This window comes from Phocoena phocoena, chromosome 15, assembly GCF_963924675.1.
Source record: "Phocoena phocoena chromosome 15, mPhoPho1.1, whole genome shotgun sequence".
NCBI classification, from domain to species: Eukaryota; Metazoa; Chordata; class Mammalia; order Artiodactyla; family Phocoenidae; genus Phocoena; species Phocoena phocoena.
The window spans coordinates 66071418-66083463 of NC_089233.1; the positions used below are offsets into that span (position 1 = coordinate 66071418).

Sequence of the window (12046 nt, forward strand, 5' to 3'; positions counted from 1 at the left end):
GCACAGATGAATAAACAGAAGTCCAGACAGGGAAGTGTGATCACCAACAGTTTTGAAGGCAGTAATAGTTATATGGACTTGGACAATACATTTTCTGAGCCAGCACTGTCCAACAGAAATACAATGGAAGCTACAAAGGGAGCTACACGTGTAACTTACATTTTCTACTACCCACATTTAAAAAAGTAAAAAGAAATGGGTGAAATTAATTTTATATTTTATTTGACCCAATATACCCCAAATATTATTTCAACATGTAATTAATAGAAGTCTTAGAAATCCGATGGGTATTTTATTTACAATTATAGCACATTTTAATTCAAACTAGCCATAGCTCAAGCCCTCAGTAGCCACACGTGGTTAGTGGGTATAGTACTGGACAGTGCAGTTCAATGCCTCAGTTTCCTTATCTGCGAATTGAGGATAAAATGAGGGATAAAACTGCCTAGTCACTGAATGGATTATGAGAGCGCAAGGGAAACACCCTGCACGCCAGAGGCGCGTGATAAACCTTGGTTCCTTTCATCTTTTCTCTCACCGCACCGCCCTCCATCAAGTCTCCGCCCCCTTTCTCCGCCCCCTTCAGGCTCCGGGAGGAAGTAGTGCTGTCAAATGCAGCGCGCTTTACGGTAGTGTGGCCGTAAAGCCACACGTTTACCGCAGTGTGGCCGGCTCGCGCGACGCGAGCATTTTTACCTCATTGGCTCTGCGGCCCCTGCTCAAGGCGCTTTACAGCCGTGTGGCTGGAGCCGCCCATGTGGGGACCGCGGTTTGGTCGTGAGTGCAGGGAATCAGAGTAGTCGGTGTTGACTGAACCTGGAATCATGGACGTTGGCGAACTTCTGAGCTACCAGGTATGACGGACGAGGAGGGCTGGGGGGACCGTCCTCTAACCCGGGCAGGAGTCGTAGGACCAGAGTCCCTTCATCTCATTTTCTCCCACCTCAGCCCCGGGTCCTAGCCTCTGATTTCACGTAACTCCCTCGAATTTCTCCTGGGCTCTTTCAGTTTATTTCTTCCCAAGGCCCGGGCCCCTTCTCAACTAAAGGCTGGGCTCCTTCTCACCCTGCCCTGGGGCCTGACTCACTTCAACTATTCTGAAGGCCCCAAACTATCTTTACAACCATCCCCCTTAAACTCTCTTCTCCAGTTATTGAGTTGGTGGTCGTGGTGGGAGAGCACTAGCCCTTCTTGCATTTGAGCCCCAGCTTCTCTACTGACCGGCTCTGTGGCTTTGGGACAAGTCCTGTCGCCCTCTTCGAGCCTCAGCTTTTGTATGTATAAAGTGGAGACAGTAATAGCTACCTATTAGGTTTGTTTCAGGACTGTATCAACCAATGGATGTGAAAGCTGATTTTAAAGTGTGGAAAGCCGGACCCATGTTAATTGCAGTTATTGACAGATGTTTGACATTCCAGCATGGGATGGGTACCTCGGAATCTTCTTCTTGTCCCACTTGCTCGGAGTACTTGTGGGGAAACAGTGGCCCAGAAGGTAGAAAGGACTTGTCCAAAGTCACTCAACAAGTAAGAGCTGGGATTAGAGATGAGATCTTTTGGCTCCCAGCTCAACGTTTTTCCCCCACTTATGACTTCCTAAATGTTCAGTATGGTAGCCACTAGCCACATATGGCTATCGAACGCTTGAAATGGGACTAGTCTGCATTGAGAAGTACTCTTAAGTGTCAAGTCACACTGGAATTTGAAGAATCAGTATTAAAAAAGTAAAATTTTTATATTGATTACATGATCATGTCGATTACTTTGATTATTGATCATAGTGATTAATTATATATTTCACCCATTACCCATATATTAATCATATATGGGTAATGGGTGAAATAAAATATATTCAAAATAAGTTTTACCTATTTCTGTTGACTTTTTAATGTAGCTGCTGGCCTTTTTGTGTCACTACTAAAGTTATATGTATAGCAGGCCTTACATTTCCATTGAACAGCTCTGCAGTAGAGAATAAGGGATTAAGAGCCATGAGTCGGAAGCCCTATGGCTTGGAATCTCTGTTTTGCTGCTAACTGGCTACTGTAACCTTGAGCAGAATACTTACCCTCTCTATGCCTCAGTTTTCTCATCTTGTAAATGGAGGCAAGAAGGTAGCTATCATATAAGTCTGTTTTGAAGCTGCTGTGAAATGTAAAGTGTTTAGCCCAATGCTTGTCAAAGAGTAAACGTTTGAAAAACGTTAGCAATTATATTCATGCAGTTCCCTCAGCCGGTATACATAGAACTGACCTTGGAAACTAGACATCGTGGGAAAGAACTTGTAAGCAATGGGAGGTATATAGCCAGGTGATTTCCTTTTTAAGACAGTAATAGGATGTGAAAGAAGAAAGGAAATAGGAGCGTTGTTGAATGACGTTTGGCCTGTTTGACGTAGGCCTGTTTGGCCTACATATGAGCCCACTGACTCATAGAATATTAAAGCTAGAAGAGGTTCATTCATTTGCTCAACAAATATCTATTGAATATGTACTGCATCTACCGAGCATACAACATTGAACAAAACAGACAAGGTTCTTGCTTTTGTGGCGCTTATAATCTGGTGGGGAAGTAACAAGATAAGAAAGTAAACAAATGGGAAATTCAGATCGTGGTAAGTGCTTTGAAGGATACACAGGGTATACTATAGAGCTGTGCTGTTTGGTGTGGTAGCCACTGGTCACATGTTACTCTTGAACACTTGAAATGTGGCTAGTTAGAATTGAGATCCGCTACACCTGTAAAATACACACTGGATTTTCAAGATTTAGTATGAAAAAAGTGACTGTAAAATATATTAATTTTTATATTGATTCCATGCTGAAATGATAATACTTAGGATATGTTGGCTTAAAGAAAATTATTAAAATTAATATCATCTTCTTAAAAACTTTTTAAATGTGGCTACTAGAAAATTTAAAGTTAAATATGTGGCTTGTTTGTGGCCCTCAATATATTTTTATTGGACAGAGCTGCTAAAGATAACCGCTGGGAGCAGGAGACAGGGCCTATTATTTTAGATAATATGGTCTAGGAAGGACTTTGAGGAACGCACATTAAAGGACCAATGGTTGAGAAGGAGCCAATCGTGAAAAGCGCAGAATAATCAAGGCAGAGGGAATGAATAGCAGGTACACAGGCTGTGAGTTGTTAAAATAGAAGCTGGTGCAGCCTGTTAGAGGATCAGGAAGAGGACTGATGTAGCTGGAACTTGGTGAATGAGCAGGGGAATGATAAGCGATAAGGTTGGAGAAGTAGGCAGATGACAGACTATGTAGGCCTTCCTGTGGGCCACGAAAAGGAATTTGAATTTTATTTTGAGAAATCTTATAGATAACCTCATTCAGCCCACATATTTATAAATGAAAAGTGAACTCCATTTCGGTAAGGGACGTCCCTGAGGTTGTGGGCCAAGGTAGTGACAAGAGTCGAAACCAGAATCCTGATCTTATTTCCAGCTCTGTTCATTCCCCACATGCGCTACTCATGCACTTTTCTGTCTGTAAGATCAGTGCCCACTTTTCCTGTTCCTAAAAGATGGTACAGTCTAGAATCTAGTCCATAATAAATGCTCCCATCCTCTTGTAGAAAGTCATGAGGATTACCTGAGTTAATGGACGCAAAAGCTCTTTGAAAACTAACTTTTTATAGACATGAAAGATGCATTGCATGCCTGCATCATTTCTCTAAATCCTTATAACAACCCTATGAAGAAGGTACTGTTTTAAATCCCTGTTGTACAGATGGGGGAACTGAGGTACAAAAAAGTGCCTGCCTCAGAGTTGGAGTTCCTAACCACTGTGCTGTGCTGAACTAAAGTGCTTTCAGATATGTTCTTACATTAATTCTCAAGCATGCCCTTTGAGGTAGGTGGCATGCCTATTTTATAGAAAAGGAAACTCAAACTAGAGAGGTCAGTTACCAGTCCAAGATGAAACAGCCAGTAAGGAGCAGAGCCAGAACTGGAACCAACCGAATACCCAAATCTAGTTTTCCAATTTCAAAAACTTTTAAAGTTGAAGTATGGTATATGTATAGAAGAATGCATAAATCTTAAGTGCTTTTGATTATACTTGTCATTTACCAAGTAGACTCGATATGACCACTAAAGTTCATTTCTCAGGGACAAAGGTGATCTGATTTGAACATCCCCACCCCCAGAGTTTGAGTCAGTAAGTCTCCCATGGGACCTTAGAATTTGCATTTCTAACAAGATTCCAGGTGATGCTTAAGCTGCTGGTCCAGGGACCACACTTTGAGACCTACCCCTGGTCTAGAATGATCTACATTCCTCTTAAAATCTTCTCTGAGACATTCACCTCCCTTCTCATGGCCATTAGTTCGCAGTATTTTGAGCTTAAGTTATACTTTGCCCCGCCATCTCAGATATTGAGAGCAAATCACTTAATCTTTATGGGCCTCAGTTTCCTTATATGCCTAATGAGGGGATTAGGTAAGTTTCTCTGAGGTCCCTTCTAGCTTTAAAATTCTGTGATACTGATTATTTAGGCGAAGAGCTCCAGAGATTTCAAGGGATAAGAAAAGCTTGATGCAGAAGAATGAATTGGGGCTGAAAATCTGGGAGATTTGAGTTTTAATCCTACCTTTATCGTTATTTATCTGGGTGATTCAGGATAAGCCACTTCCCTTCTCTGTACATCATTTTTTTCATCACTGTAAAATGAGGAGATTGAGCTATATGACTTCTGGTTCTTTCTTTTCCTAAAATTCAGAGACTAAGGTAAATAAAGAAAATATGTAATGCCAAAAATGTTTATTAAAAGTATTTGACATTTTTTTGGATGCCTTCTAAATTTCACTTTTGGAGCAACTTGGTGGGAAGATTCCAGTTTTCTGCTGAGATTGGTTCTTCTAGTAAATAGAGTTAGGCAGCAAGTGCCTCAGTATATGCCTTATATCCTTGACATATGTTAACTATTCATTTGAAAAGACAGGAGAATTACAATGTGGACAGGTGGTGGTGGAAAAAGTCTTAAAGAGGAAACCAGTTATGTTCCCAATATGGAAATGTACTTTTTTGATGCCTTTGGGCTTAGACATCTCATCAAGAAGTGTGCCCAGCAGTGCCTTGGCTGAGAAGTTTCTGCTGCGTAGGCACGTATATGAACTCCAGGGCATTCTCATTAATACTGATTCCACAGATGTCTGGAAAAAGTTCTTACCTTTGAAGTTTTGCAATAAAGAATTCACATTTAGTGCAGTTTGGCTCATTGGGAATGACTTATTTTGTGACATGAGAAGTATTCTCTTTGAGGCAGATTGGGGTCAGGGACCCTTGGTTTTGGCAATATTGCAGGCACCCACTCCTCTTGTCACCTATCAGTCAGTAATATAGCATTTCCTTGGATTGCAGGGGCTTATTGGAATCTATAATCTTTCTCCTTTTCCCTTCTTATTTCTTTCTTTTGAAGTAAAAAATTTTGATGACAATAATCTGACAGGAATAGTATTAAAGTATTCAAGAAAAGGGAAACTGCTACCCTAATCCAATAAAATATTTTTATATTCCCACAGCCCTTATGTATTTTGCATGGCTGTAACCATTGTATACATACTGTTTTGTGTTCTGTGCTTTAATTTAACATTGCCAGAAATATTTTGTGTTTCTACATAGTCTTCATGTTGTTTTTAATGTTTACATACTTGTTGCTCAAGTCATAGACCATCCATTTTTCCCTAAATTGCTCCTCTATAATCGAGTACTTAGGTGGTTTCCAGATTTTGTTCTTGGAGATAATATTGCAGTGAACTTCTTTATTCATGTGGCATTTTTCCCCTCACATCTGTCGTTAGTAATTATCACGTGCCATCATCTCCTGTGCGAAGTATTGCATGGGCTAAAATGATTAAGATACGGTCTTGGACCTTAAAGAATTCATAGTTAAGGAGCGAGACAGACCTTTCAACAACTAACTGCATGAATAAAGTATTATGGGAGCACAATGGATGTGCCTGGAGAGGGGATGTATTGCTGGGAATGGATTTGGTTTGGTCATTGAGGAAAAGGAGATGACATTGGAATCTCAGCCCTGATGAATGAATAGAAATTCTGTGGGTACTGAAGGAGGCTGAGGAGAGTCATTCTTGACTAGGATTAGTGACAGCAAAAGCATGGGAGTGAAATGTTCAGAGCATTGAGTGAATGGAGCGGAGTGGCAGGAGATGATGGGGTGGCCTCAGCTGCAGGTATGTCAGACAATACACAGTGCTCATGTGGAAGTAATCCTTTATCAGTTTACAGCGCTAACAATAGTGTGTGTTCCAGTTTTACTGCAAGCTCGATACTACTAGTTGTCATAATTTAATTTTTTCTCATTAATATAGTAGGTATATAAAGTGTTAGTTCATTTGCTTTAATAAGCATTTTTCCCTTGCATGTGTTTATTGTTTGTACTTATTATCTGCTTTTTTTTCTTAGGGTTGTGTTGTAGCTTATAACTGAGCTTTTCTGTTCTGTTTTTTTGTCAATGGTGTGTGTATAAGAAACATTATTGGAAGCCGGGACACTTGTGCTCAAATATATCTTTCATTCTTTGGTAGCCCCATTTTACCTCTAACTCTGTGGATATTGTCATAATCATGATGTCACTTTACAGCATCATGAAATAGGCTCTTTTGGCATGACAGTTTAGTGCTTTCTGAAGTTACTTATTGTTAGTGGGACTATAAGTAACAAATAAATTGCTATTCTTATTGATATTCCCACTTCAGGGTGTTTTCTGTTTCATCTTCTGAGTGACATTTTTTCTTAAGTTCACTTCCTCCCTTTGCAAACTTATCTTCTCTTTTTCCCGTGATGAGTTCTTTTCATACTCGCAAAATACATTGTATTTTTGTGCCCCCTTGCACCCTAGGCAGTGAACTGAGAGGCAGGGACCAGCACCTAGAGAGTGTCTCTCTGCTAGTTGATGCCTAATAAATCATTGTTTAATGATTGAGTGAATGAACCGGTATGTGCCTTCAAATATGCTCTTTTGGAAAGCTTTTGTTCTAATATCTTGTCTGCTTGCTGGCTTGTATCTCTTTGCTTTCATGTTAGACTTCAAGAAAGTTGGATTCAAATCCGTTACCTCAGTTACTGAATTGTCCTTCCCTGTGCTGTACAGAGGACCTTGTTGTGTATCTATTTTATATATAATAGTTTGTATCTGCTAATCCCAAACTTCTTATTTATCCCTTCCCCACACCCTTTCCCCTTTGGTAACCATAATTTGTTTTCTATGTCTGTGAGTCTGTTTCTGTTTTGTAAATAAGTTCATTTGTATCATATTTTATATTCTACATATAAGTGATATCATATAGTATTGTCTTTGATTTACTTCACTTAGTATGATAACCTCTAGAGCCTCATTTTTTTTTTTAACATCTTTCTTGGAGTATAATTGCTTTACAATGGTGTGTTAGTTTCTGCTTTATAACAAAGTGAATCAGCTGTACATATACATATATCCCCATATCTCCTCCTTCTTGCGTCTCCCTCCCACCCTTCCTGTCCCACCCCTCTAGGTGGTCACAAAGCACCAAGCTGATCTCCCTGTGCTATGCGGCTGCTTCCCACTAGCTGGCTATTTTACGTTTGGTAGTGTATATATGTCCGTGCCACTCTCTCACTTCGTCCCAGCTTACCCTTCTCCCTCCCTGTGTCCTCATATCCATTCTCTTCGTCTGCATCTTTATTCTTGTCCTGCCCCTAGGTTCTTCAGAACCTTTTTTTTCTTTTTTAGATTCCATATATATGTGTTAGCATACAGTATTTGTTTTTCTCTTTCTGACTTACTTCACTCTGCATGACAGTCTCTAGGTCCATCCATCCACCTCACTACAAATAACTCAATTACATTTCTCTTTATGGCTGAGTAATATTCCATTGTATATATGTGCCACATCTTCTTTATCCATTCATCTGTCAATGGACACTTAGGTTGCTTCCATGTCCTGACTATTGTAAATAGAACTGCAGTGAACATTGTGGTACATGACTCTTTTTGAATTATGGTTTTCTCAGGGTATATGCCTAGTAGTGGGATTGCTGGGTCGTATTGTAGTTCTATTTTTAGTTTTTTTTTTTTTGCGGTACGCAGGCCTCTAACTGTTGTGGCCTCTCCCGTTGCGGAGCACAGGCTCCGGACGCGCAGGCTCAGTGGCCATGGCTCACGGGCCTAGCTGCTCCGCAGCATGTGGGATCTTCCCAGACCGGGGCGCGAACCCGTGTCCCCTGCATCGGCAGGCAGACTCTCAATCACTGCACCACCAGGGAAGCCCTATTTTTCGTTTTTTAAGGAACCTCCATACTGTTCTCCATAGTGGCTGTATCAACTTACATTCCCACCAACAGTGCAAGAGGTTTCCCTTTTCTCCACACCCTCTCCAGCGTTTGTTGTTCGTAGATTTTTTGATGATGACCATTCTGACTAGTGTGAGGTGATACCTCATTGTAGTTTTGATTTGCATTTCTCTAATGATTAGTGATGTTGAGCATCCTTTCATGTGTTTGTTTAGAGCCTCTTCACTAGAATTTTATTCTATAACCTGGTTCCTCATCTTAGAGGAATCATCCATTCTTTTGTCTTTCAGCATCTTTATGTAAACTCTTAGCTCACTAGTCCTGATTTAGGTTTCATGTGACTACTGAACATTCTGACTGTATGCTCTGGTATAATTCTCTGCATCTCTCCACCCGCCCCCTCATCACCTACCCCCAATTCTGCTTTTTAGTCAAGGGTGTAGCTGTCCAGCAGACTTGAAAAAAGCCCTGGAGCTAGTTCTCAAAGATGAAGGGGCTTAAAGTTGAAAGGCAAAGTTCTTTTCCTCATGGAAAATACAAACTCTTGAGCAAAGGGCTAGCTCTTTTCTCAGGAGTCAGGAGGGTGTTAGGATCTGAAAATGCGTATGTCACAGTTCTTGCTTTCATGGAGCTTACAGTCTAAGGGGGAGCATCCCACAGATTTGAGAATTGATAATCCAGTACACAGTGCCATTGCATGAGCAAGATGTGGTGGCCTAGAGGCAGGAGCAGCCCTGCCGTTGGGAACTTGGGAAGGCTTTGCAGGGGAATTGTTGCTTCTTCAGGAGCCTTTTCTCTATCCCTTCTTTTCTATTTCAGTTGCCGCCATCTTAGTTTAGACTCCTGGGACTTTGTCAAATAATTAGCTTTCTAGTTTGTCTTCATGTTTTTCTTTGTGGATCTCATATTGGCACGATGAATGTGGGTTTATTTCCTCTGTGTGCCAACAGAACACCCTTCTCTGGTCTAGACTCCAGTCCTACCTATTTCAGCTTCCTTGGAGATAGGTCTTATTGAGATGCCTAAATTTGGAGGTGAATTTGAGGAACACAGCCATACCTTTCTTCAGTCTCTCACTAAGTGTCACTGTTTAAATTGGGGGGTTGCATTTATAAGACCCCAGTAGAGAAGTTTTCACATGTATAAATGACTACATTGGAGAATGTGGATGGTTCAAGATAGCTTGTTAGCACTGTTGGAGAAAATAATTCAAAATACATGCCTTTCTGAGTGTGCCCATTTTAGACGTCTTTTAATGTTTAGTGTAGTGGATGAACAATAACTCTGGGTCAGGCAGACTGCTGCCTGTGTTTGAATCCCACCTCTGCTACTTGGTAGCTATGTGACCTTGGGTCACTTAATTAACCTCTTTAAGCCTCAGGCCTTCATCTTTAAAATGCAGATTATATAATAGTGTCTGTCTCTGCCCCACCATCTTTTAAAAAATCTCCACTTTACCATCTTTTTCTTAAAGATGCAGGATTAAATGAGTCAGTGTGGGTAGTGCTAAGTAGTATAGTGCCTGACACATGGTAAGTGCCCAGTACATGCTAGCTGTCAATTTTTATTATTGATATAATTATAAAAACACATATGGTATAGCAAAAGGAAAAAATGTTTTTCTCGAATTCTGCAAAGCTGCCTTAGTATTCCCAAGGTCACTGGTGTCTTGGAGATTAAGGTTTAGAATGCTATAAAAGGAAGTGAGAACAGTTTGTCACGCACACATTCCACAGTATAGAACTGTTCTCAATAGATTAAAGTATAACCGTATTCTACCACAGTTAGCAGACATTGATATCAAGGATTATGTCATCAACACAGTAATTCTTTTCCCCAGGTCGCTTCAATATTACTAAGATATCTCAGTTTTCCTCTTTTCTAGGGCCAGGAATCTCATTTACAAATTGCTCCTTTCTTTTTCTTTTTTTCCTTTAATGTTCCTGAAGGAAGTGATTGGTTTTGGTCTGAGTCTTGTATAGCTGTAGGGAAAATGGAATTAGGAGAAAGTATAGCAGGGATACTCTTAGCTTCTCCAAGGCCAGCCATCTGATTCTAGTATTTCAGCTGAATAGTTCAAGAACATTTTCTTTTCCACAGAGTTCCAGGAGTGAGTGATCTGAAAGTGTGTTGGCCTAAACTTTGGAACCCCAGCTCCACTGTGGGTTGGTGAACAAACTAGATTACCTTCATCCTGAGTTCAGCGAAAGATCTAGTGAGACTACCACAGTGCATTTTCATCTCTTAACTCATTTTAGATGATCAGTTTCCTGTAAGCAGATTGTCTGCTTTGGCTCCTTAGACTTCCCGTCACCTACCCAGCAGTATCCAAAGTCAGTGACTGAACTGAGAAGGATTTGAGGTCAAGCACAGAGTATTACGATGCCTCTCTCTGACTGCGTCTGACTATGTTCCGAAGGCAGGTGTGATCAGTTATTGAACACTTTGGCATTATTCATGTGCTTATTCTGTTAGTACATAAAATTGAGGATTAATTACATTTTTATTTGACACCCCCCCCCCCCCAGTTAAGAGTAACTAAGTTTAAAATTACTTTTGGAATCTTTAATAGACTTAACCATTAATAGTACATCAGTTCTCTGCTGGTGTTTTGTATGTTTCTAGGGCATTATGACACATGCTCACCGTCAGGCTGTGAGCCAATCCAGATTTTCAAGGGCTAGTAAACTTCATTCAGATTAGTAATCCATATCGAGCCTTTCATTTTTAAATTATTCAACAAATTTATTAAATGCCTACTAAATGCAGGATGTTGTACTAGGCATCAGGAATAGAGTGATACACAAGACAGTTGCTATCCCTTGTCTTTATAGAACTTATACCCAGGGAGGCAAGACAGAAAATATACAAGAAATACAAATAAATAAGAACACCTAAACATGCAAACAAATAGTACTAGAGAAACAAAAACAAGATATTTTAAATAGAGATATGAAGGGAAAAATGGGCTGATGTAATTGAATGATTGGGGATCATCAGAAGGTTCCAGAAGGCCTCTCTGAGGAGGTAACATTTGAGCTGAGAATGAATAATGGGAAGGATCCAGCCACATGAAGAGCTGTGGGAACAGCAATGTGAGCCAAGGGGAAAACCACTACAAAAGTCCTAAGGTGGGACCAAGCTTGTCATGTTTGAGGCAGTATGGCCTAGAGCATGACGAGTGAGGCGGGGACCAAGATAAGGACGGAGAGGTCTGCTGTGGGGAGGATGGGAAGCCCTAAAATGTTTAGATGTTATTGTTGGTACATTGGGAAACCATTAGGGGTTTTAAGCTGTGGACTGACACAGTTTGGTTAAGTTTTAAAAGATCACTGCCTCTGCCGAATGGAGAATAGATTGTAGGGGAGCAAATCTGGCCAGCTTAATCGTTCCAAGGGGATAGAATTCACCTTTGTGCTGTGGAAGGCCGCAGCTGAAGCTGTGCTCTCCCTAGAATAATTGCTTTCCCGCCTAGGCTGTTTTCAGAATTTCCCAGTTCTAAACATTTAATCTGGGTTCTGGCTTAATCAAGAAGCAACACTCTCCTAGTGCCAGGCTTGGCACAGAAAATGTGGGCTTGGTGCCTTTTGTTGAGCACCCTGGCCTGGAGAGAATGAAGAAAGCAGCCTCTGGTAGACCTGAGGACAGTGCAGCTGACCCTCAGTACCTGGTAACTTGTAGGAAGCTTTGGAATCCATAAACTTCATGTGCTTCTGCAAAACAGTTGCAGATGGTCTGGACT

The 12046-nt window shown here is 40.8% G+C and overlaps 1 protein-coding gene across 1 annotated transcript in view; it reads left to right on the forward strand.

Moving 5' to 3' along the window:
* Positions 1-731: 731 nt before the first annotated feature.
* CTNNBL1 (catenin beta like 1) overlaps positions 732-12046 on the forward strand; it is a 169071-nt gene continuing 157756 nt past the window's right edge. Inside the window, exon 1 of the mRNA XM_065892012.1 lies at positions 732-854. Within this exon, the coding sequence (XP_065748084.1) occupies positions 825-854 (30 nt within the window). The 5' untranslated portion in view covers positions 732-824. The remainder of the gene's footprint in view (positions 855-12046) is intronic.